Source organism: Neofelis nebulosa, chromosome 1 (assembly GCF_028018385.1).
Source record: "Neofelis nebulosa isolate mNeoNeb1 chromosome 1, mNeoNeb1.pri, whole genome shotgun sequence".
Classification (NCBI taxonomy): Eukaryota; Metazoa; Chordata; class Mammalia; order Carnivora; family Felidae; genus Neofelis; species Neofelis nebulosa.
The window spans coordinates 218,592,734-218,619,095 of record NC_080782.1 but is presented as its reverse complement, the minus strand read 5'-3'; the positions used below and the strand labels follow the sequence as shown (position 1 = coordinate 218,619,095).

The window sequence follows — 26,362 nt, the reverse complement described above, 5'->3', positions numbered from 1 at the left end:
ATTCTACCTCTTTCAAAAATAGCTCTTGCACCCCCAAGAGTTTCATTTGTATAAACGTTCAAAATAAAATCAGCTATTTCTAAATAAGTCCTGTAAGTGGCCGAAACCTTGAGCCACAGTCCCAATTAATCCAAGGGTGGTGAGAACTCCTTCCGGAACTGTGCTGACTTACGGAGTGACCAGTCTGATCCTGACTGTGAGGGGCCAGGACAGGTGGCTACCACCACAGCCAACTCCGATTAAAATGTCCAGTGTTACAGTAAAAGAATCTCATTTTCTGTCTTCTGACAGAACGTGCTACCGCACCAAGTATGATCTCTGTCCGCTGGTAACATGATGAAGATTTCAATCTCACACGTGATACAAAGGTTTCAAATAATGAAGACAGTAAAACATTCACTGTCTCCATCACAATGAGCAAAAAGCCTAAAACAGTCACAAAGTTTATCTGCAATAAAGCAAATCAAGGCAAACCTATACAACATCATCAAAGTTCATGGGACAAAGTTTTGAAATAAAATCCTGTCTTCCATTCAAACACAAGGGATAACTGTACATTTGCAAATCCTCCTGTGAGATACTCAGCTTCTCCTTCAGCGTCTTAGTTCTAGTTCAACTTCAAATTAACCTGAGGCATTAATAAGAATAACTGAAAATGTTTAGAATGGCCTCAGCTCTTTTCCCCAAAAGAAATAAATACCTGACAAACATTAACATTCTTTGGATATTGAAAACCAACTGTATTAAAGACCTAACACCACATTAGGTGCCTGTAGGCAGTCAATTTTTATGGATGCTAAACCTGAATTTGGATCTGTCTCACTCTGAGCAAAAAGCTGCCCCACCAACTCAGATACAGCCTGTCCATAATTAAAAACAGTATTTTTTTTTTTCCATTTTGCCCTTTTTGGTTTCAAAAAATCTCTATCATGATATGGGCCGGAGAATGGCAAAAAATACTAATCTACCAAAACGCTTCATTCCAGTTTAAACGACAACTTAAAATGCCACAAAACAAACCAAAAGTAACCCACAACGTCATGATTTTAAATGTCGGAGGGCTAACGCTAAAGACAAAAAAAAATTTTTTTAAATCCCTCTGGAACAAAAAAAAATTTACATTTAGGAAAGAGTAAGACTGGAACATCTCAAGCATCATCTGCCAATCAGACAATGATATCGTCTGCCAATTCCCCGCAAACACAATTTTTATAACTTTTCTTGAACACTCTAAAATGTTAAACAGAGGAAGTAACCTGCATAAAATGTGAAACAAAGTAATGACCCAGCACTTCTTCCTTTACTACTTGAGAACAGCAGCGCCCCCTCCGTAATCTCGGACCACCACACACAGGACTTTGATCAGAGCTCTAGCACAATGAAAAGCGGGTGTACAGAATCAAAGTGTTTCCATCTAAGCCACGTTTCATTTTTAACTCGCGTGTGTGTATTTCTTAATTCTTCTTTCCTTGGAATGCTTTTTGAAATGCGGGTAGTTTTGGCCCATTAAGACCTGCCGGCTCCAAACTGCACCCTGCATCAACACAAACCACAGGAGGAGCAGGAAACCAACTCGAAGCTGTCAGAGACCATATAAATGCAAATTAATCAACATCCCAAAAAAGAAATCCCAAATAGGAAAATGTGAATACCTGGCTGGGCCCAAGGCTGCTGTGAAAGAGTATACTTGGGTCCTCCCTGACTGGCCATCGTCTTTAATGCTGAAACCTGGCGGATGAGACAAAAGGAAAAATGTCACCACTCTTGAAGGACACACAACACCATCTGAACCTATTAAAACGTAATGATAGTCAAAGGTGTAATCCTAAAAACTGCATCATAACGCATAATCCTTTCAACTAATAACACATTTTAAAAATTCCTTTGTGATTTTAAAGGCCTATGCTGTCTTGACTTTGTCCTGAACACCAATGTCCTGAGCATTTTACAGAAGGCAAAACTGAGGACCCAGGGAAATATGAACACAAAACAGGTCTTTTTTTAAGTGGATTACATTCGCATTAAATTATTATCGTATGCTGTTAGAAGAGTGTCACCCCAGCAGGACAAAATCTCCTTCACATACCTAGAAATGCTATTTTTACTTTATCACAGGCAGAGAGAATGTTATGAAGACAAATAGGACTTGATTTCAAGTAGCCTCAAAAGGCACACTCTACCAACCAGTGTTATAGGTAGATTTGGATCCCCACCTTTTAGTCGTCTCCCTTTTCATTGCTCAAAAAAAGTACATCTGGCTGCTTGGGCAAGTCTGTTCTTAAGATGGCAAATTATGGTGGGGCTAAGGCGTAGTTGGGGAAGGTGAAGGACAAAAACCGCATAAAACATTTTTATTAATGGACTGTTAGGTGCCTGTGGTCCAGGCTGTGACCTTGGCCTCACTGCAGTCTCAGCAGAAAAATGTGAGAGCCAAGTCTTTCGAATAAAGAGGGCCACAAAAATATTTAGGCAGAAGATGGGCACAGTCAGGACACAACATTAACTCCGATCCAAGCTCACACTCCTGACCACTCCAGGCCTTTGCTCATGCTGCCGGGTGTATAAAATCACCCCTTTCCTATGTCACTCAGTTCCCCTCTGTATCTAATTTTTATGGTGAGCTGCAGCTTTTAAAAACAAATCACATATAGGATTATAGATTAGACAATGCTAAAAGAGAAACATGTTCATGTTCAGTATATATTATCCAAAATATTTCCCAACATAAATATGTAAACATGTTCATGGGTCTACATTTATAAAAATAGGAACACGGTGCTCGGACATCTTTTTCTTCCCCCACTTAACTCTAAATTCCGGACATTTTTCTGTGTCCAACAGTTAGGTTTTAATAGTAATGGCTTCCTGTTATTCCACCGATTATTCCTGAAGTTAATCAATTTCATAATGACATAAATGCTATAGGTTTAGACTGTATTAATTATTTTTATATTAAAAAGCAACACAAGCGTGTATCCCCATCTCTGTTGTCTAGGTAATATACTTATCTTTAGGTCAAAGTGCAAAGAGCCTTTTCTTCAAAAGTCTCCCCAATTAACCCTATCTTGTCCAAAAACCCTACGAGGTGAACACAGACCCATCACTGTCCCATGATGACACTGCTATACACTTCATCATGTTTACATATTTTCTATCTTAATTTCATATTGGGTTATATACCTCCTTGAGAACAAAAATTAAATTTATAGGTCAAGTTCTGTCACATGCACTACAATCAGAAAAAAATTTAAATTTATAGTGTTGCTGCAGAAATTAATAATACTTCAGAGACACTATTAAGAATAAACTCAGGGGCGCCTGGGTGGCGCAGTCGGTTAAGCGTCCGACTTCAGCCAGGTCACGATCTCGCGGTCCCTGAGTTCGAGCCCCGCGTCAGGCTCTGGGCTGATGGCTCGGAGCCTGGAGCCTGTTTCCGATTCTGTGTCTCCCTCTCTCTCTGCCCCTCCCCCGTTCATGCTCTGTCTCTCTCTGTCCCAAAAATAAATAAAAAAACGTTAAATGAAAAAAAAAAAGAATAAACTCACAACACTTCAGTAAATTGCTTGAAAGAAAAATGAATATTGCCAAATACAATATTTTTAGCATAAACTGGTCCCACCAGGGGGAAACACCTTTAGCGTAGTTATAAACTGGAAATGTACTTCCTTGAAAATGCTTTCATTCGGATTTTTTGCTAAAGGAAAACCTGACCTTCACATTTGTCATATTTTATTATAACATTTCTGCAGCATTTACAGAGTCTATTACAGAAATGATCTTCTGGTCCTCATAAACCCTTAAGCAGGGAAGAGGGATACAACAGCCATATCTCTGCTTGCAGACAAGAGAAAAGCAACGCTTGGAGAAACTACCTTGCTACCATTTCACTCAGGAGGTGGCGGAAGGGGGTCTAGAGAGAGCTCAGCTTTCCTGAGTCAAAATTCTAGGCTCTCTATTATACCCATGACCAGTTCAACCCCTACTTAAAGGTTTGTTGCAAGCAATGTTCAGTACAATGGAATTCTAAAACAATAAGAAAAAGTATCATTTTTAAGTTGGACAGAAGATATCTGACCCAAATTGTTTTCACATGAACTTCTGTCTCCAACACTCAGAACAGTATTACATTCCCTTAAAGGTCACTCAAATAGTTACATAAAAAGTTATTTTTCAAGGAGCCAAGAAATAGGGCAATAGAACATATATGTTCTTCTAGCATTTTTTTTTTCTCAAGAAACTTCATTAATTGTACCAAAAAAATCAGGGAGGATGTTTACACCAATCAGATTAAGAGTCTGTAGAAATGTTTGTCTTCTGTATATTGGGTCACTCTGCAAAACTTTAGTTTCTCAATCTGTGAAATGAAGATGTTTTACTTTCTCTAGGTGCCAGGAAGGTATTGAGAATTAATGAAAACAAAGCATCTCAACAAGCAGACCCAAGGAAGAAGCTGTCTAAACAAAAAGGCCAATTTACAGCAGATGACAGGGAACCGGAATCATACCCAAGTCTGTAGGCTCAAAAACAAGTCTTCAGACAGCCTAAGAATGTTCTCTCCACTCACACAGTTTGTTTTATTATGCAAACCCATATATATTTTAAAAACCAGTCCAAACTTAAAAACAAGCTGAGAACATTTTGTCAATGAGGCTTACACCCAAATGGTAAAATACGGAGACCTACAAGCATACATCCAAATCAGAGATGAAATACGGTTTCCTTTCTGCACCTACGGATGCTGCTTTTCTTGCAATCATTCATCAAGGTACAATCACTGGCTGCCTTATAAAATGCCAACTATAATAAAAGAGGCACAAGATTCTGCACTTGCAGGTTTACCCTTAAAGAAAATCATTTTAAAGTTTTAAAATCATTTATTCTGCCTCTGCTATTCTAGTAACATTCACCAGATAAGAAGTGAAAAATGTTTGGTCCACAAATTCGAAGAAGCAATGTCTTAAATGATCACATTTATCCATGTGAACTCGAGTGCTTCTGCTGTATGCCTGTGCGTGTGTACATCTTTGTCTCTGACTCACTCCACTCCAACAGGATGGGGGAAGGGACCTGAATTTGGAATAAGATAACATAAAAGGGATGCTCAGTCCTCTGAGCTGTAGTATCTACTAAATATTCTGACTGGAGTCTGAAGAGCGGTGAGGGACCGAGGTTGACAAAAGATAATGAGGCAACAGTGAATGATGTGAGCAAGGGCAACGCTGAGACTGAGCATGGGGGATGGGACTGACTTCTCAGTGATGTCCAGAGGCAGGGCCTTTCCCTCTCCAATCCCTCCATGAGTAGTGCATTTTAAAAGAGGTGTCCCCGCTATAGATGTGTAGCATGTTCATGGAGAACCATTATATGATTCAGGCTTAGAATACATGTTTTCTACATAAAACCTCTCTTTTTTTTTTTTTTTAGATTTTATTTTCATGTAATCTCTACACCCAACTTGGGACTCGAACACACAACCCCAAGATCAAGAGTTGCACGCTCCACCGACTAGGCCAGCCAGACACCCCATAAACCTCTAATTTAAAAAAAAAATGTTCAATGGGCACTGAGGAGGGCACCTGTTGGGATGAGCACTGGGTGTTGTATGGAAACCAATGTGACAATAAGTTACATTAAAAAAATAAAAATAAAAATAAAAAATGTTTATAGTGCCCAGAGCCTTCCAAAATGCACAATTACAGAGTTATACCAGATTTACCAAACCTATACTAACTCACTTAGACAGCCACATCAGTGAATTTATATTCTCTTGACTTCTACAAAGACTGCTTTTCCAGAAAAACCCTTTAATCCTAGATTTCATTATAATCCACTTGCTTATGTCAGAAGATTCATTCTGCTGCTCTGTTATTGCAGAATACTCACCTACAATATTTCCCATCAGTACTAACATGGATACTCTCCCAAAAATACAAACACATATAAGGGTACAATCTACACACACAAGGACAATTTCAGCAAAAACTATAATGACTTGCCTGTAAATAACAAAGTATCAATACTTGTGCCATTTTTTAAAATTCAAAACCCAGTAGGAAACATTTCTACCGCCCTCCTTTTAAATTTATGTGGTGGGGGAAAAACACACATACTCCAAATACTTAACATGAATGGACTAAAATCCAGTAAACATGTACCATATGCCAATGATAAACAAAAGAGTAGCTTGACTGCTCTAACATTTGTGTATTTGCTTTTTTGGTACTTATTATTATTTTTAAAAACAAATACCTTCTGACTTTCAAACGAAAGTCACAGGCTTCAAGGAAAGTAGCGTTGATGGCCCCAGCAAAAAAATTTACTCACAGACAATTCACTTAGTTGACTCCTGGTCCTTTCAAAGATACGTCTGTCTCCCCAGTTTGGACTTAGGTAAGGAAATTTGAGATGAAAGGCTGTCATATTTTAATTCTTTTTATAATGTCCTCCAATACATGTCCAGACAGACAGCAGACGCTTAATAAATGAAAGCTAATTTCAAGGCTTTTTAAGCATTTTTATGAAGTCCTTCGTAACCGTACTCAAGTATCAAAACAAAATGAAACAACGACGACAAAAAAAAACCCGATTAGGTCGAAACAGGAAAGTCAAAATAGCCATAATCTGATTTTTTCATTGCCAGCCTTAGCCAGCTGATGCATTTTGGCTAGGAGTCAATATTTGCACTCTTTCTCTTAAAAACCAAAAACTGTGTAAGCGTATCTAAAAGTCCAAACCAAAAAGCTTCCGTAATAGGATACACGGTGATTTCCCAGACGGAATCATTAAGATTTGGGCTTACTAGTTGCTGTCTCCTGCCAGAGTTTTCACAAGAGAGTAATTCAAAAGGAAATCGAAGGGAGAATTCAAAATTACTTTAGCAAATATGCACCAAGGTCTCTACCTTTGTCATGAACTCCTCCAGCTGCTCTACAAACTGCTTGGTCTGCTGCTGAATAAACTGCTCACAGGCCGATTTCAGATGACGGTCTACATCTTTTTTAGAGTCAAGATAATGTTCTCTTATCTCAGGAGTACCCTTAAAAAGAAGATGACAATTTCCTCCTGTTTTTATGTGCCTGGAAATGACCAGACGTGTAAAGAATGCCGTTTATCTCCCGCCACCAATGAAACAGACTCCTTCTCACCTCCAACAAGAACTCTATCAAGGCGTTGTTGCTATTCAGCCTAAAAAATCTTGGGACAGTCATAGGGTTCAGGATTTTAAACGCTGCATCTGCGAAACAAAATTACTCATCCCGTGAACATGTACAGTTTTAAGAGAGAAGCCGAGTTACGGTTTCAGCGTGTTAATATACACTGGTTCTCTGTTACCACAAAGCAAGAGAAGTTTCATTTCTACCAACTCACCACCATGGATGGAGGAGCGTGAGATCAGCGGCAACCACAGCTACAGTACCCACCACACAGTTATTTTCCCCAAGTCAGACTTGGGACATGACTATTGATCTCAATTAGTCATTTACAGGAAAAAAAAAAAAAAAAAAAAAGAAAAGAAAAATGATAAATGGTAATTGATACCTTAAAATTTCACTGCTTTACTTTTAGGGTGCTAAACAGGTTTTTCAAAAAAAAAAAAAAAAAAAAAAACAATTCATATACTTACCCAGCTTCGTTTGTCAGGATCCTGCCTGGCACAGAAATTTATTCATTTGAAAAGCAGAGTGAATAAACTCATGTGTCAGCCAGAAAGAAAACACCAAAAGGACATATTTACCCCTCAACCTCCAGACTAACTAGAATCTACACAAAGCACTAACTGAGGTCTCATTGATGTTCAAATGCAATAAGACACAGTGTTAGTCATGAGAGGTTAGAGGTTTAAAGAGAGCAAGTATTCTTAAGTGACAGTCAGAAAAGACATTTCTTCGCTTTGCCACACGGCAGAAAGCAGAGCACGAAATGTTTCTAACCCTGCTTTTTACCAGTATACACACAGGGGTACCACTGCCCGCACCCTGATCTGACTGAAAAAGGCCTCTTTGTCACGCTCAGCACTGAGAGTAAAGCTTTGGTAAATGGCTCCTTGCTTCTGCTGTCTTTCCTACCAGATAACCTAAAAGACTGTGATAAATAGAATCAAATCAGTTTTGTAGGATTACACAGGCTTTATAATGTTTTAGGGAAAACATACTTTAAGCCAGCATTTGCTGGGGTGCCTGGGTGGCTCAGTCGGTTAAGCATCTGACTTCGGCTCAGGTCATGATCTCACGGCTCATGAGTTCGAGCCCCGCATCAGGCTCTGGGCTGACAGCTCAGAGCCTGGAGCCTGCTTCAGATTCTGTGTCTCCCTCTCTCTCTGCCCCACCCCTCACTTACACTCTGTCTCCCTCTCTCAAAAATAAATAAACGTTAAAATAAAGAAATAAATAAATAACAGTATTTGCCAAAATCTCAGGGCATTTCATTTTCTCACACTTCACTGGGTCTATACTAGAACTAACTAAGCAGCAACAAATATGCATTAGAAATTAAGTGAAAGACTATATATTAATTTGGATTAAGTTAAAAAAAATTAAAAATTAAATAAAAAAAGAATTAGAAATTAAGTGAAAGAAAGTAGATCAGCCCTACTTTATACCATCACTTAAAAACAGTTAAGGACCAGCAGCCCTTGGCACCCTTCAAGGTTAGAACACTATTCCCATGCCTCTCACTGAAAGGACAGAAGGGAATCAACTAGACTGGTTAGGGGATGGGAGCCTCTGATGAGAATAAGCTCTAAAAAAATTATTCATCCTATAAAAGCCAAAAGCCAGGAAACCTGGCTGCTGTTTAAAATAAAATTAAAAAAAAAAAAAAAAAAAAAAAAAAAAAAAAAAACAGGGGCACCTGGGTGGCTCAGTCCGTTAAGCGTCCAACTTAACATGGCTCAGGCCATGATCTCACGGTTCGTGGGTTCGAGCCCCACATCGGGCTCTGTGCTGACAGCTCAGAGCCTGGAGCCTGCTTCGGATTCTGTGTCTCCCTTGCCTTCTGCCCCTCCCCTGTTCATGCTCTGTGTGCATCTCTCTCTCTCTCTCTCAAAAATAAATAAATATTTTTAAAAATTATAAAAATAAATAAATCACAAAGTATATAAATAACACACAGGGTTACTATTCAAATTCCAACAGAACCAAAAGGTATTTTCTGTGGTGAAAAGGAGAGAGCACTAGGAAAAGAAAGTAAACTGTTCTAACATGGCTCATGATGAAACCACTTTGGTTCTCAGGTGAGTTAAGTCAAGCCCACTATTTTTATAAGCGCAGTCATTAGGGAACTAAAAACCGGCTGCCTGTGCAAATCCTGTATTTGGAGTTCTCCTGAACCACAGAGTACAGGAAATCATCTGAGTAACGATTTTCTCAATTCCCCCAATACTCAAGAGAGAGATTCATTATATAAACAATGGCTTAAGGCATTGGAGCTTAATTCTCTTGGAAATGGTTAAGAAAAGATAAAATTTAGATAAATTTGTATGTAGGGGAAACTAGGGATATTCTTAGTACCGTATATCTTGAACCACTTAAGATCAACATCTTAGAAAATTACTATTTTGATCTTTTAGAAATGAGCTCTGTTAATCCAGTCAGAGACAAATCATTAGGATGGATGAATCATCTTTCCCAAAATGATTCAATGTCTATTAACAATTCAAAACTCCTATCCACATAATTATTTAACAACTAGCTGATTTAATAATACCAATTAGGCTTATTTATGCATCTAAAGCTTATAAAGCACTTTAACATACATTTTCATGCTTAATGATCTCAATAACCTCGTGAAGTTATCATGACAAGTTGATTCTGCTCATTTTCCCTGGGACAGAAAAGCTAAAACCCCCACCCAAGATCACACAAGAGCCAGGAAATGATGGGCCAGGAACAGAACCCAACTCTTTCAGACTCTTAGATAAGTACTCCTCCATTTTACCCAGCTGGCTTCCTGAATTTTCATGAACTGACAAATTCTACTCAGTGTTTAAAATCACTCCAATTAGCTGACACTGTAAGTAGCTGTTACACTGATTTTTCATTTTTTCACTGGTTATGGTAATATGTAGCAGAGTCAAAGAGAAGTAATGCTATATTACAAACTGAACTGCTCGGATACAGTTCCCTTCATAAGGAAAACATAGCAAGTTAGATGTAGTTAGGATGTTGACAGCTCAGCTTAGTACGAACAAGTAACAAGCTTAGCAAGCACAGCATGCAAAAACAATTGCAGATGAACATAAAATAAACCTATAACCTTTGCTGACACATTTGGACAGGTCAAACACACCCAACTGTGCCAGCCAGGACAATAAAGTACCTCTAGTTTTCTTGAGGTCCAGGGAAATTTCCTTAATGGTGAATTCGGTATGAAATGGAGCAATCTGTTCACGAAGGATCAAAAGGTGCTTAATTAAGAAAAGTTGTCCATCAATCTGAGTCTAAATTGTAAAACAGAAAAATGGATATCATCACAGATTAAATAAAAAACATAAAACACATGTGTTATTAATCAACATTAATCTACCTAAGTTCATGGCCCTTAACCTAACCGTATGTACCCATGCTCCCTTGGTGTGCAGTGAACTCTCCCCATATTACCCATGTTAGAACTCCCTGGAAAAATCTTGCTGCAAACCCTTACTAACACGGCCGTCCACTCTGTCAATCCAAGGAAGTAAATCAGACCAAAGGTTGTAAAGTCAACACATTTAGAAAAAGAAATCAAATCTACTTTAATTTGGTTCAGAAACAGAAGAGATGGAGTGACCCAACCTCAGCACGGAGTAGGAAGTAAAGTTCAAAGCATGAGCATGATTCCGACCTGAGCTTTCTAGCTTCTCATTAAGTAACAGGGCTCTCACTATTTGGTCAAAGTGGCTTCAATATCCCGAATATCAGAAATAATCACATTTACACAAAAATACAAAAGGAGCTTCCAAAGGCAGAAATGAGTTGGGGTTACCATTGTGGATTATCTTCCCACTGACAGAGCCTTGCCTGCCTACACCCTGAGAGTGGCTGCACCGGGCACTATCAACACTAGCCAAAGTATGGAAAGAGCCCAAATGTCCATCGGTGGATGAATGGATAAAGAAGATGTGGTATATATATATATACAATGGGGGATTACTCGGCAATCAAGAAGAATGAAATCTTGCCATTTGCAACTACGTGGATGGAACTAGAGGGTGTTATGCTAAGCAAAATTTGTCAGAGAAAGACAAATATCATGACTTCACTCATATGAGGACTTTAAGATACAAAGCAGATGAACATAAGGGAAGGGAAGCAAAAATAATATAAAAACAGGGACGGGGACAAAACATAAGAAACTCTTAAATATGGAGAACAAACAGAGGGTTATTGGAGAGGTTTGGGGATGGGGGATGGGCTAAATGGGTAAGGGGCTTAGGGAATATACTCCTGAAATCATTGTTGCACTATATGCTAACTTGAATGTAAATTAAAAAATAAATAAATTTTTAAAAAAAGAGAGAGAGAGCGGCCACATGGGCATCTTCCCTGTTAGGCCCTGTCCAGAACGGTCTTGATTCCAGCTTTATTGCCAAAGCTCAGACCCAATCCTGAAACAGTGAAAAATGATAACTTTCATTTCAGGAAAATGTCTGTATATTAACAAAAGCAAGGCTGTGTTTGCTCGTTCTTGCTGCCTACTCAAGATAGAATTTTACTTTGAAAATATTTCTAATGATGTTACACTATACTAGGAAAAGAATAAAGTCCTTCAGTAAATAATAAAAATTTTAAAGGGGTTATTAAGCAAAGTAACTCCTCTCTGGTTTCTCTCTCTCTTCCCTCCTTCTAAATAAACCCATAATCAATATAGAAGTATGATTTATTGATGGAAACTCACTTTGCACTCTGGCACACAGAGCATTAAATAAGCAGGAAACATTCCGAATACTTGCTCTATTTTTCAAAAAACTAACAACTCCAAGGGGCAAAAATAGTACAATATAGATTGACTTTACTACAGCTGTTATCCAGCGAATGGTACCATGTTAGTAATTTACTGATACACTAGGTGCTCAATTTAAAAGTACAGAAGAACAATTTCTTGCCTTAAAAAGCCAACACATTAAGTGATCATTTTCTTGAAAGGCAAAAGTGCAAACTCCACAATGACAATAAATTAGCTAATGCTTACCAAATAGAGGGCTTCCTCATACATACTTAAACCCCTTATAATATGTAGGAAGCAAAGCTAGATAAAATAGGACAGCCTCACAGGCCTCACAGGGTAAGGACTGAAGAATCAAAAAGCCCTTCATACTTCCCTTTAAAAAGAGAACAGTGGTATAAGACCTAAGTCAATACACTTATTTTTAAATTAGGTCATTTTTTTTCTCCTGATGATCTAAGAAACACATGCCCATGCTAGAAAATCTGGAAAATAAGAAAAGTATAGAGAAAAGAAGGGAAAATCATCCACAGTCCCCCAAAAGCTTTCAAAAGCGTTTTCACTAAAGTCCTAATGTATATCTGGTTTGTATCCTTTTTTTTTTTGCCTTAACATATTTAAGTTGAATGTTATTGCTTCATTAAAAATTTAATGGTCGTGTAATAGTCTACTATATGGAATATGCCACAATTTATTTAACCATTTACCTAATATTAGAATGTTTTTCCTGATTTCATGTATTATAGGAAATGTGAGAGCTGAGACTTAGAAACACTTTTTAAAACTTAAATCTGCCTGTCTACAACTAACTTTCCATCCTCTTTCTAGCAAACAAAAATTGTAACCTTCCATTCCACGAGTGGGAGAATGAAGTTGTCACAGAGGTACAACTTTCCTAGCAACAGAACCCAAAATTCTTTGGTGGGAAGCTGTGTGTGTGTGTGTGTGTGTGTGTGTGTGTGTGTGTGTGTGTGTGTGTTACCCTAATTTATCTAAAGCCTTGAAGACTCAAGCAGCCAAAAAGCAAAAAGGTTTCCCTGAAAACACCTCCCACAGCTCCCTCCCCCTGGGTAACAGGTATTTTAACAGAGGGTTAAACAGAGCAACACTTATGACCAGGCTGTAAAAAATTCTCAGAGGCCTTCAGCCCCAGATCCCTTCTTGATTAAAAACTAAGTCACAAAGTCATGGCAACTACTTCCAGTCATGCAACCCATGGGCCACAACTGTCTTCCAAATTGACTTAGTAGATTTCCTCTGCTCAACAATTTAAAACCATCACTGAAGGATGATTATAAATTGCTACATTCCCTTGAAAACACAGTTTTGGTCTTCCAGGGAAACAGGAATCTACTACCTTCCCAGTTTCTAAGACTGTAGTAAGAAACTTTTATCCTACAGAATGTATAACCTAAGTATCATTTTTGGTACTTTAGCAAAATTGGCACTCTTTTATACAGCGTAGTCTTTATTTAGCACTATAACAAAATACAACTGAACCTTGAACAACATGGTTTGAACTGCGCTGGTCCACTTACACACGTGCATTTTTTAGAGTACATAATGTAAATGTATTTTCTCTTGCCCATGATTTTCCTAATAACATTTTCTTTTCTCTAGCTTATTTTATTCTAAGAATACAGTACATAATACATATAACATACAAAATGTGCTAATTGACTATGTTATCAGTCAGTAAGGCTTCCAGTCAACAAGGCTTCCAGTCAACAGAAGGCTATTTATTAGTAGTTCAGTGTTCGAGGAGTCAAAAGTTCTACATGTATCTTCAACTTCGTGGGGGGACCTGTGCCCCGTAACTCCTGTGCTGTTCAAGGGTCAACTGTTCTAGCTTCTCTTAAAGGGCCTCAAAATTAAATCACATTAAACAAACATATCCTACTGCCAACACGGCTTTAAATTTCTGCGCCTATAAATAAATGCTGTATTGAACAGTATTATTATGGGTAACAAGATTTCACCTAACACTTCATCAAACCTTGTTTTTGCTGATAGACTCTGATGCTCCAAGTAGTGACTGAATGCAGGCAGACAAGGCTTCCTGGGACAATCCTTGGAACACTGCCCTCTGGTGAAATAAAAGAAAAACATTACCCTGAAGTATTTCACAACACAAGAAAAAGAAAAAATGGAAGCCGAGTACAACGAACAATGAATGCTTGCTTACCCTCAATATAGCTGAATTAAGTTATATTACTGGCAATATTCCCCCTGGCATTTCCTACTCCTATTCCTATTTCTAGACCAATACATGCTTTTGTAATGTGCATCTCTCAAGACACTCATGTGACCCTCCAACATCTCCTTAGCACCTATTTCATGCTAGGCTCTGTGCTAAATGCTGGATGCACAGTGGTGGGTGGACAAGGCAGATGTGGTTCTGACCCCATGGAGCCCTGACTTCAATATGTTGGAGGCTTTTTTTTTTAACTCAATAAAACCAACTTTAAAACAAAGGCTCAGTCACCCAAGTTCTAAAAAATGTATCTTTATGCGGGGGGTGGGGGGAACATACACACCCCCTATGAACTATATTCTTAAGAAACAGTAGCTTTTGGACAATTAATTACACAGCTGTTGTATTTAATCGCTTTTTTCTTCATATGCTACTGGAGTTGTTACACAGTTTAATTTAAAGTAAAACCACTGAATTTTAGGGATGCCTGGCTGGCTCAGTCAGAGGAGCGGGCAATTCTTAATCTCGGGGTCGTGAGTTCAAGCCCCATGTTGGGTAGAGATTACTTAAAACAAAAAAACACTGAATCTTACATTTCAGCAGCAAGTTCCTAACAGTAAATAAATATAGACAAATAATCTGTCAAGATTGATAATCACCCACCACTATGCATCTACATTAATCGTATCATTAAACATTCTGGAATGTGTACAATAACTCTTACCTAAAATCAATGCAACGTTTAAGTTGGTGCTTAAGAGAAAAAAAAGTACTGCTAATTTCAGCAAACAACGAAAATTAATCCCATGATTAGAAACACATGCAACCTTAATAGTACTTATCAAGGATGCTGATTTAAATGGAGTACAAAACTAAAGTAGATGCATTTAATAATAAATTTAATACTAAATGTACATTATGCCCATGTGACACTGGACACGTCACTTAACCTTTCTGCATGTCTTTTTCCTTATCTATAAACTAAACTAAAACAGATGACTTAACTAGTAGTTTTAAACTTATATGTGGTCATAGGTCCCTATGAAAAGCAATAAAAGCCATAACCCTTCTCAGAAAGACACAAATATAAACATACATACATACACAATTTTGCCCACAATTTCAAGGTGTTCACAGACTCCCTAAAGGCCACTAGTGAATTCTAAGGTTCTAAAGAATGCACAGGTTAAGAATTCCTAACTTAGACTCATCTTAAACCTACCTCTGTACTGAAAAATCGTATGATTTGAATTTGATACCAAACAAAATACTACATCGATATCTTAAAATAAAATTAAAATTAAAAAATTTCACGTGAAACAGCAAGCAATTTACACTAAAGATACAAGAATTTACACACATACATCTATGCATCTGTACAATTTGGAGAGACACACAAGAGTTCTTCGAACTGTAGGATACCACATTCCATGAAGATCTGCTGGAGAAATTGTCGTCTGTGGTCTAGGATTGAGGGATTCTGTTGAACCTAAAAATCCAAATGGAAAAGACACATTTCATACACATAGAGGTCCGTCTTACTTGCATGGCAACTATAACCTGTTTGTTCTCTTTAGTTATCAATACCTAGGGGCATCCATTTTTTCTAGATTTTCTTCACCTTTAATCAAGAATGCCAAGGGGGGGGTGCCTGGCTACCTCAGTCAGTAGAGCATGGAACTCCTGAATTCATAAGTTCGGGCCCCATGTTGGGGGTAGAGTTTACTTAATAAAAAAAAAAAAAAAAAGCAAGAAAGCAAGAAAGCAAGAAAGCAAAGAAATCTTTAAAAAAAAAAAAAAAAAATGCCACAGGAACCCCCGAATCGGTGATAGCTAAGATTTAACACAGTAAGAATACACATGAATATATGTGTGTGTGTGTGTGTGTGTGTGTATACCTCATATATATGCTTAACTCAAATAGCTATGCCCAAACTGTGATCAATAATCTTTATGGAATAAATGAACAGTATATACACATTATACAAAAAGGAGGTAGACCTGTGTGTAGTCATGTGGAAGCAAGTGGGAGCCTACGGAGGTGGGGGAATGACAAGAAAACAAAGCAATGTTAAACAGGAAAATTAATCAAAGCTGGTTTGCCTGACAACCTGCCTTCCATGATCTAAGCTGTATCACTTACAGGCCTCCTCAGTCTATCCATTTCCCAAGCGAAGAGAATTATCCCCCCTCTTTCCAAGACAGGTCAGACGCCAGTAAGGGTGAGGAGATGGAGGGGGGCTTGGTTGGCTTTGTAAGGAAAGCACAATCACTTCAGCTCAAGAGACCAGAGTTGAAATGAGCCACAAAAGCAGAGCTAAGATAATACTTTGGAGCAAGAGGGAAGAGTGAAATAAGGGCTGGGTATGAGAGGACATTAGGAAACTTTATTGAATGTTTTAGTGCAATAATGGTTTATGGTTATGTAAGAGATGTCCTTACTTTCTGGAGAGATGACGAAATGCTCAAGAGTAAACTGGCAATGATGTCAATAATTTACTTTAAAGTCATCAGCAAAAGATTGGGGCACCTGGCTGGCTCAGTCAGAGAAGCAGGTGGCTCTTGATCTTGGGGTCATGAGTTTGAGCCCAGCACTGGGTGTACAGATTACATAACTAAACTTTAAAAAAATATAAAAACTAAAATGATTAGCAAAAGAATATATGTATATGTAATGTGATAAAATATTAAGTCTTGAATCCAGGTGGTGGGTACTGGTATACACTGTTCATTGTATCATTCTTTCTACTTTTCTGTATATTTGAAATCTTTTCAATAATAAAAAAAATAAAAGGAGAGCCAAGCAAAATATAATTCCTTTTTTTAAAAAAGAGCCAGAACTGCCTAGGCTTAGGAGGAGATCCGGAGATTACGGTATATAGATTTATGAGCAAAAACAAAGAGGAGAATATCGTAGGTCAGTGCTTTCATTTTATAATGCTGTAAGCTTAAGTTTTTGTTTTTCAAAAGCATGTAATACTTGTGTGATTTTATTTATTTATTTTTCTGGTATTTTTATTTATTTTTTTAATTTACATCCAAGTTAGTTAGTATATAGTGCAACAATGATTTCAGGAGTAGATTCCTTAAGCCCGTTCCCATTTAGCCCATCCCCCCTCCCAAAACCTCTCCAGTAACCCTCAGTTTGTTCTCCATATTTATGAGACTGTTTTGTCGCCCTTTCTGTTTTTATATTATTTTTGCTTCCCTTCCCTTATGTTCATCTGCTTTGTATCTTAAACTCCTCATATGAGTGAAGTCATATGATATTTGTCTTTCTCTGACGAATTTTGCTTAGCCTAATACCCTCTAGTACCATCCACGTAGTTGCAAATGGCAAGATTTCATTCTTTTTTGATTGCCGAGTAATACTCCATTGTATAGATGTACCATATCTTCTTTATCCATTCATCCATCAATGGACATTTGGGTGCTTTCCATACTTTGGCAATTGTTGGTAGTGCTGCTATAAACATTGGGGTGTGGGGCGCCTGGGTGGCGCAGTCGGTTAAGCGTCCGACTTCAGCCAGGTCACGATCTCACGGTCTGTGAGTTCGAGCCCCACGTCGGGCTCTGGGCTGATGGCTCGGAGCCTGGGGCCTGTTTCCGATTCTGTGTCTCCCTCTCTCTCTGCCCCTCCCCCGTTCATGCTCTGTCTCTCTCTGTCCCAAAAATAAATAAAAAACGTTGAAAAAAAATTAAAAAAATAAACATTGGGGTGCATGTGCCCCTTCGAAACAGCATACCTGTATCCCTTGGATAAATACCTACTAGTGTAATTGCTGGGTCACAGGGTAGTTCTATTTTAATTTTTTGATGAACTTCCATACTGTTTTCCAGAATGGCTGTACCAGCTTGCATTCCCACCAGCAGTGCAAAAGAGATCCTCTTTCTCCACATCCTCGCCAACATCTGTTGTTGCCTGAGTTGTTAATTTTAGCCATTCTGACAGGTTGAGGTGGTATCTCATTGTGGTTCTGATTTGTATTTCCTGGATGATGAGTAATGTTGAGCATTTTTTCATGTGTTGACTGGCCATCTAGATGTCTTCTTTGGCGAAGTGTCTATTCATGTCTTTTGCCCATTTCTTCACTGGATTGTTTTTTTTGGGTTGTTGAGTTTGATAAATTCTCTATAGGTTTTGGATACTAACCCTTTATCTGACATGTCGTTTGCAAATATCTTCTCCCATTCCATCGGCTGCCTTTTAGTTTTGCTGATTGTTTCCTTTGCTGTGCAAAAGCTTTTTATTTTGATGAGGTCACAATAGTTCATTTCTGAATACTTGGGTGACTTTAAAAGCCCCTCTATGGGGTCTTACTTTAAAATATCTATATGAAGTTCCTTAAAAAGAACAAACTAGACAAATTTTATCAAAGAATATTTAGGAGATTAGTATCTATAGTTGTGCTAAGATTAGGTCTGTAAGATCCCTCCTTCAAAATAAAGAGCCAAAACATTACCCCCAAATAAAAGTTTAGTGAAACAAATCTATTTTAAGTACTTTAAAATACCGTACTTTAAGTACTGGCTTGTTTATTTTTTCACTTTCCTGTGAAAAATAGTTAGCATTAAAACAACCGATGCAGGGAAAGTTTACTTACCTGGCAAACCATCAAAAGGCAAGTGTCTACTAGCTGCCCCTTCTGAGGAGCAGAACAAAGCCAAGTAACAGGGCTTCTCCCTCAGCCTCCGGCAGTCTTCCTCCAGCGTCGTCTCTGAGCCCACCCTCCTCTCGCCCGCTCTACGCAGAGAATAGAGCCTGTGCTTTTGAAGACACTGATAATCAGCCTCTTCACACAACGGTCCCTCACACTGGCCCAGACACCTAGTTCTACTACGTGGACACCATGTTGTTCAAAGTCCTCACTTTGGAGGCTTCTCATTCTCACTTCCAGCGCACTAAGAAACCAAGAACCGAGAAAAGTGATTATCCTCTTTTTTTGCTCCCCGTGCCACCTGACTCAGTCTTGCTTTTTTCACCCCAAATTCTATCACCACTCTAAGTACCATCAACAATCATACAGACAGCCACATGGTTGCCCCTGACCTTCCGAATTCCAAAGACCTTCATTTCCATCCCTGCACCCCCAACCCCATAGACAGATGTTCTCAAGACTTCCTTTCAGAAGTACTTTATTCCTTTCTATAGACTTTATTACTCCAAACGATTCCACCTCTTAATTCTTAAAACCTACCATCCCACTCTGACCACAGTATCGTTGTGATGTCCTATTTCTCACCTGTTCACCCAAACTACCCTGCCAACCCCTCCTCCTTTGGCTTTAATCACACCTTATCCTCTCGCTCTCTTCTGACCTCTCTGGCTATTCTTCCTCAGTTCGCCCAGAATACTCCATTTTGCTCCTTAACGTCAGCGTCTGTTAAGGTTCTCTCTCAGGTTTACTTTTCTCTCTCTCTCTCTCAGATTTCTGTTATTATCACTCTATTCTCAGCGCCGGGGTGATCCTATACAAGCCCACAGCATCAAGCACTCCACTGTCTTTATCTCCAGATCAGTCCTCCTCTTTACAGCTCTAGAGCAGTACTGTTCCAACAGAAATACAATGTGAGTGATAGATGGGACACATTAAAATGCCACATTAAAAAAGGTAAAAAAACAAAACAAAACAAAAAAAAAACACAAATGGAATGAGTTTTAATATAGTTAGCCCAATATATTTAAAATATCATCACTTTAACATGTAATCAAGACAGAAATTACCAGTAAGGTACTTTCCATTCTTTATTTCATATTAAGCCTTAGAAATTTGGTATGCATTTTATATGCTAACAGCATATTCAGATGAGCCACACTTCACATGCTCAATGGCAGGCAGCTACCATATTGAACAGCACAGCTCCAGACTGATATACACATGGACCCTACCAAGTCTTCCTCAGCCCCCACATCTAGGATGTCATCAAATTCTATTGACTCAAGCTTTTAACTGTATGTCTCATCTATAAACTTCTCTCCATCCCTCATTAGTACCCTGGTTCAAATCACCTTTAACTTTCAAATGGAAAACAAAACAGTCTCCTAACTAGTCTCTACAGTTCTGGCAACAATACCTTATTTACTTTAAGGCCAGGCATGGGTAAAAGAATACAGACTCTACTGGGGGAAGGGAAAATGTACAAGACCAGGATTGGCAAGACAGAGACGTAATCTAGTCTTTCCAGTAACTCTTGAAAAGGTTTTCTAGGACCAAGAGGTATACTAAGACATGGCACAGGTTCTATTTCAGAGGAGAAAATTTTAGTCTCTCTTCCTATGGGGCAAGCATGAGATAATGGCTTTGCCAGGGAGGGAATACCCAGTCTGCTTGGCAGTCTGGCCTTAAGGTATCAACTGTTCATAGAATAACCCACAATACCTGATGATGCCCTGAACCTGGGAATGTAGATGCAATTGGGATCCTTGAAAGGTTCCCACTCTCACTATCCCAATCCCAGGCTGTCCTGGGCTCCATGACGAGCTGAGCTTCACTGCCCCTGTTAGAGCCAGAAGGAGAGACAACAAACCAGCTCGCTGTCTACATTAAACTCATGAGAATCCAGATGATTCTTGGACAATTCTGCTCCCTGCGATAAATGCACCATAGTCCAAGCTATCCCATACATTTCAATCAGTATTTTATCCCAGTCCCAGGCACTCAATATATTTACCAAGTGCAAATCGGGTGGTACAATTATGCCAACACACTCTACTACCAAGAAGTTCAAAGTCCGCGAGACTGACACCTATCTGGCCTGCTGTATCTGCTCCTTCCCTACAAATAACCTATACCCAAACATACCAAACCGCTTGACTCCCCCAAAAGCATCCACGGTCTTCCATTCCTGCATGCCTTCTTCCGTGCTATTCTGTCTTTAACCTTACTCCACCTGGCTTCATTCTTGCCTTTATAAACAGCAGAGTTTTCAGACACAACACCTCTCACTGAATTCACTTTCTTGCACTCAAAGCTTCGTAATTTTGATGCCCTTCATCCATGATCCAAGAGTGTCCTGTGTATACCTTTGGGCATATCACCACTGAATTACATCTGTGGCTTATCAATCTCCCCCCCACCCCCACCCCCGCCTGCTCAAGTGTGGGCTCCTCAAAGGCACATAAGCTGTTTCTCATTTCTCATGTCTGGAACATGACAAGGCCTCAATAAAAGTTTAAGTGAATAAATAAAAGTTGGAGTTAAACATCATAACATACCAGATTTTGTTAGATTATTAGACTCTGTTTCCTCTAACTGAACATCTGAAAATGAAGCTTCCGAAGGTACCTTCTTCTGTTCATCTTTTAAACTTTGTGCAATTTGCTGTGTAAAGAAATCAGAAACAACATTAAAGTGTAGTTTTCAGCTGTATTTTGCAACATGAACACGTTCCTTCCAAAAAGCTAAAAAAAAAATCTAGTTAATAAATGAATGGACTAATGAAACTAAGGCAAAACAACCCATGGAAATTAAAAAGTTGAATTAGTATAGAGCGTCCCTATTCCCGTAAACACATACATAGACTTTTGTGAACCACTAATCTCAGAACCATTACCAGGTATTTGCTGAAGGGTCAAATACACGAGCCTCCTATAGGAAGCTACTTTCAACTTGATGTTTAGAAACAAACTTTAAGATTGGACACATTCTGAATGTCAGAAATGCTTTATCAAGTAACTGGCCAATTCAAACAACTCATTTTCTCTCTATGAGAGAATGGGTACAGTAAGCTATTTTTCAAACAGATTATTAAAAATTAGCTTATGCACTGAGATTATTCAACCCTTCTTCACTGCCTAAAGAATAACATCAAATATACACAGGTCACTAACTACTAAGTAATGAAAACTTCACTAGTTTACATGTCCACCTTTATAAAAGTGGAAATACACAGAAATGGAGACTAACAGACACTTAGCTACTGACAAAAAGAATGGCCAGAGAACTATTTGGGAGACAGACTCTGGGCCAGTCCTCTTACTCTGCGTGCAGAAACCAGAAAGTGTAGCTAACCCCTAAATGGCACATAGATGTCACAGCAAGATCACCTTATACCCCTACCCCCCACCAAAAGAAAAACAAAGCAAACATTTGCTGCAAGTGGTGTCCTTAAACCAAAAGGTCTACACAAGAAAGCATCAGGATACTGGCCATGTGATGACTGAATAAACATACTAAATGTGTCACTAAATTACAATGAGGGGGGCTTTAGTAAACCTCATCACCTAATGGTCTATTAGATAGATTACAAGATTACATCTGTGTGCCATTTAGGGATTAGCTACACTTTCTGGTTTCTGCACCAAGAGTAAGAGGACTGGCCCAGAAACTGTCTCCCAAATAGTTCTCTGGCCATTCCTTTTGTCAGTAGCTAAGTGTCTGTTAGGTCTCCATTTCTGTGTATTTCCACCTTTATAAAGGTGGATATGTAAACTAGTGAAGTTTTCGTAGTTAGTGATCCGTATATTACAGACATTGATATGTCTGTAATATAAAACTACTATAAAGAAGACAAGGAAAGGAGGGGAACAAGGGAAAGATACAATTCCACAGATTGGGCTGAGCAACAGATCTAGTTTTTGTCATATACACTTTGTGGGCTTCAAAACCAAGGTAACTTCTGTACATGGACTATTGATTGGTTCCCTGGAATTATTAGCAGTATCCAAACACCAAAAGAATTCCTACCATGAGCCTGCAGAATAAGAAAAGGTGGGCAATAAACTAACAGCCCCAATACTACATGCCCTTCCTATCATGTATCTGATCCCTGCATGGTTGATTTTACATATTATTAAAAAAAAAAAAAAAAGTACTATGCAAACAATATAACTACCCAATATACAAATTTAAGGAGAAATCAGGAGAAGGGATGAAAAGTTGAGGAGAATATTCTTAAAATAGGTTAGGGCATTAAACCAAATAGCCCGGTATATTTCAAGCCTGTTAGCTTTAAAACAAACACACTTCTTACCACACACATATCAGCCTAGGCGCTGAGGCGTTAGGTTAAGTGAATATGCTGGCGAGGGTGTGTGGCAACAGGAATGGGTTAGTATACATACGTATACTTCTTTGCTCTGTCAGCCGACAGGATCCAAGAGCAAGAACCCCCGAAAGCTATGAGCACACCCAGCACCTAAACTTTGTTTGCTAATTCCATTCTCCAATAAAAGAAGCCAGGACTCCTTGGAGAAATGGCTGACTCTAGGGCTACGACAGGAAATAGGCAAGATGTGCCTGGAGCCGCGAGATAAGGAAGTGTTCAAAAAACACACAAACAAACCTAGAAGCCGGGGATCTGTCAAAGGGACCCAGGAACCAAGTGAAAGAGCTCCCAATGGTCAAAGTTGGAACTATTTGAGCAAAACAGCAGTGGGCTATAATCCAAAGTACAAAATAAATACCCATGAGTCCATACTGGTATCAGTAAGTGATTAAATAAATACATAAATGCATAAAAGGAAAAAGATTTCCCTTGCAGACAAATTCTAAATAATTTATGCAAATACTCTGCATCCCAAGGAAGCAGCATAGCTTGGGGAAAAAGAGCAACTTGCCAGTGAAGAAATCTGACGATGCTTCCTCAGCTAGGTGATCAAGTTCAGTTAACAACTTGGTAAATCATGTTGATAGCATCTACCCTAGATATGATGTTCTAAAAAAGTTACTTTGGATTTTCCTCCCCAAAACACATACCACCAGTCTAATCATGAGAAAAACATCAAATTCCAACGGCAGGGGGTTAGGGGGAACCCTACAAAATACTTAACCAATTCTCCTCAAAAATGCTACATTAAAATCATCAAAAACAAGGAAAGTCTGAGAAACTGTCATAGGCAAGAGAAGCCTAACATAACATGAAAAACAAATGCAATATAGTGTCATAAATAGGATAATGGGATCCTGGAATCGAAAAAGACATTACATAAAAACTAAGGGAATCCAAATAAACTATGGCCTTTAATTAATACCAATGTATCATTACCGGCTCATTAACTGTAGCAAATGTACCATACTAACATAAGATGTTAATTAACAGAGACAATTGGATGTTGGGTACATGGGAACTCTCTGTACTACCTTCTCAATTCTTCTGTAAATCTAAAACTGTTCTAAAAAAATAAAATCTAGAGGGTATTATGCTAAGTGAAATTAGTCAGTCAGAGAAAGACAAAAATCATATGACTTCACTCATATGAGGACTTTAAGAGACAAAACAGATGAACATAAGGGAAGGGGACCAAAAATAATATAAAAACAGGGAGGGGGACAAAACAGAAGAGACTCATAAATATGGAGAACAAACTGAGGGTTACTGGAGGGGTTGTGGGAGGGAGGATGGGCTAAATGGGTAAGGGGCATTAAGGAATCTACTCCTGAAATCGTTGCTTCACTATATGCTAACTACTTTGGACGTAAACTTTAAAAAATAAAAAATAAAGTTAAAAGAAATAAAATAAAATAAAATCAATTACAAAAGAAAAACTCAGGATATGTGTTCTCCAGGAAAAGCAGTCTAAACAGAAACAGGATAATATCTGAGCCACATTTATAACTTAACAACAGAGATTACTACTCAGGACCAAAAAGTATGGGGATAAATATCAGATATACTTAGGAAGAAATGGACTTTAAACTATTTTTCACAGACTAATAAATTTAAGTCAGTACTCCTGCTGTAAGCTAATGATAATTATGGGGCGTCTGGGTGGCTCAGTCAGTTGAGCGTCCGACTTCAGCTCAGGTCATGATCTCGCAGCTCGTGAGTTCGAGCCCCGCATCGGGCTCTATGCTGACAGCTCAGAGCCTGGAGCCTTCTTCAGATTCTGTGTCTCCCTCCCTCTCTGCCCCAACCCACTCACATTCTGTCTCTGTCTCTCTCAAAAATAAATAAACATTTAAAAAAATTAAAAAAAAAAAAAAGCTAATGATAATTAAGGAAAGATAGTTTACGAACCTTGCAAAAATTACACTACACTTTTAAAAATACATTAGAAACATGTAATGACTGAGCAGAATTATTTCAGGGGACATTTTCAAATTTACTGGCAACAAAATTTCCTTTGGAACTTTTCAAATAAAATAATCAGGCTGCTACTGATAACTGTTTAGGGCACCTGGTGGCTCAGTCGGTTGTCTAACTCTTGATTTCAGCTCAAGCTATGATCTCACAGTTCATGGGATGGAGCCCGAGTCAGACTCTGCACTGACAGGGCAGAACCTGCTTGGGATTCTCTCCTTCCTTGCTCTCTGCCCCTCCCCGACTCACACACATGCTCTCTCTCTCAAGATAAACATTTAAAAAATAATAAAATAAAAGGCACTTTTATTTTAAATATTTTAGATATTCCAACGAACTAGATGATGTAATTTATTTTAATAAGTTAAAAAATAGTCATATTCTGGGGCTCCTGGGTGGCTCAGTCAGTTAAGTGTCTGACTTGGCTCAGGTCATGAACCTAACGGTTGGTGGGTGCGAGCCCCACATGGGGCTCTCTGCCGTCGGCATGGAGCCCACTTCGAATCCTCTGTCCCTGCCTCTCTCTGCCCCTTCCCCTCTTTCTGCCCCTCCTCTGCTCACACATGCTGTCTCTCAAAAATAAAAAATAAACATTAAAAAAATAGTCACCTTCTTATAGGTAAGGGAAACTGAAAGGACAACCCCCTTCATATTAAATTTTAATACAGAAAGGCAGAAACATCAAAACTCACATTTATTAACAAGCCAATGTCTTATTTTTGAAGAATAATAAATAACCCAGATTCACAGAACAGACTGGTGGTGTGGGGAGGGGAGGAAGGTGGTCAAAGATCACAAACTCCCAGAACAAGAAAAATAAGTCCTGGGGATCTAATACACAGTAATGGTGACTACAGTTAACAATACTGTATTGTACATTTGAAAGTTGCTAAGAGAATAGATTTTTTAAGGTCTCACTATGTACGTACACACAAAAATGTAACTATGTGAAGTGATAGATGTTAACTGATTTACTCTGATAAACATTTCACAGTATATACATACATTAAACCACTACCTTGTACACCCTAAACTTATTTTTTTTTCAATATATGAAATTTATTGTCAAATTGGTTTCCATACAACACCCAGTGCTCATCCCAAAAGGTGCCCTCCTCAATGCCCATCACCCACCCTCCCCTCCCTCCCACCCCCCATCAACCCTCAGTTTGTTCTCAGTTTTTAACAGTCTCTTATGCTTTGGCTCTCTCCCACTCTAACCTC

At 38.6% G+C, this 26,362-nt stretch overlaps 1 protein-coding gene across 3 annotated transcripts in view; it reads right to left on the bottom strand.

Moving 5' to 3' along the window:
• COG3 (component of oligomeric golgi complex 3) overlaps positions 1–26,362 on the bottom strand; it is a 72,552-nt gene that overhangs the window by 10,614 nt on the left and 35,576 nt on the right. Inside the window, exons 14-20 of one of the 3 annotated variants that reach the window (XM_058684991.1) lie at positions 21,333–21,438; positions 15,481–15,605; positions 13,919–14,008; positions 10,318–10,381; positions 7,146–7,234; positions 6,902–7,036; positions 1,653–1,728 (exon numbers count right to left, since the gene is read on the bottom strand). In XM_058684991.1, coding sequence (XP_058540974.1) covers positions 1,653–1,728; positions 6,902–7,036; positions 7,146–7,234; positions 10,318–10,381; positions 13,919–14,008; positions 15,481–15,605; positions 21,333–21,438 — 685 coding nt within the window. Of the gene's footprint in view, positions 1–1,652; positions 1,729–6,901; positions 7,037–7,145; positions 7,235–10,317; positions 10,439–13,918; positions 14,009–15,480; positions 15,606–21,332; positions 21,439–26,362 lie in introns of all 3 variants that reach the window. The other 2 variants (XM_058684984.1, XM_058684998.1) reach the window with 2 other exon arrangements.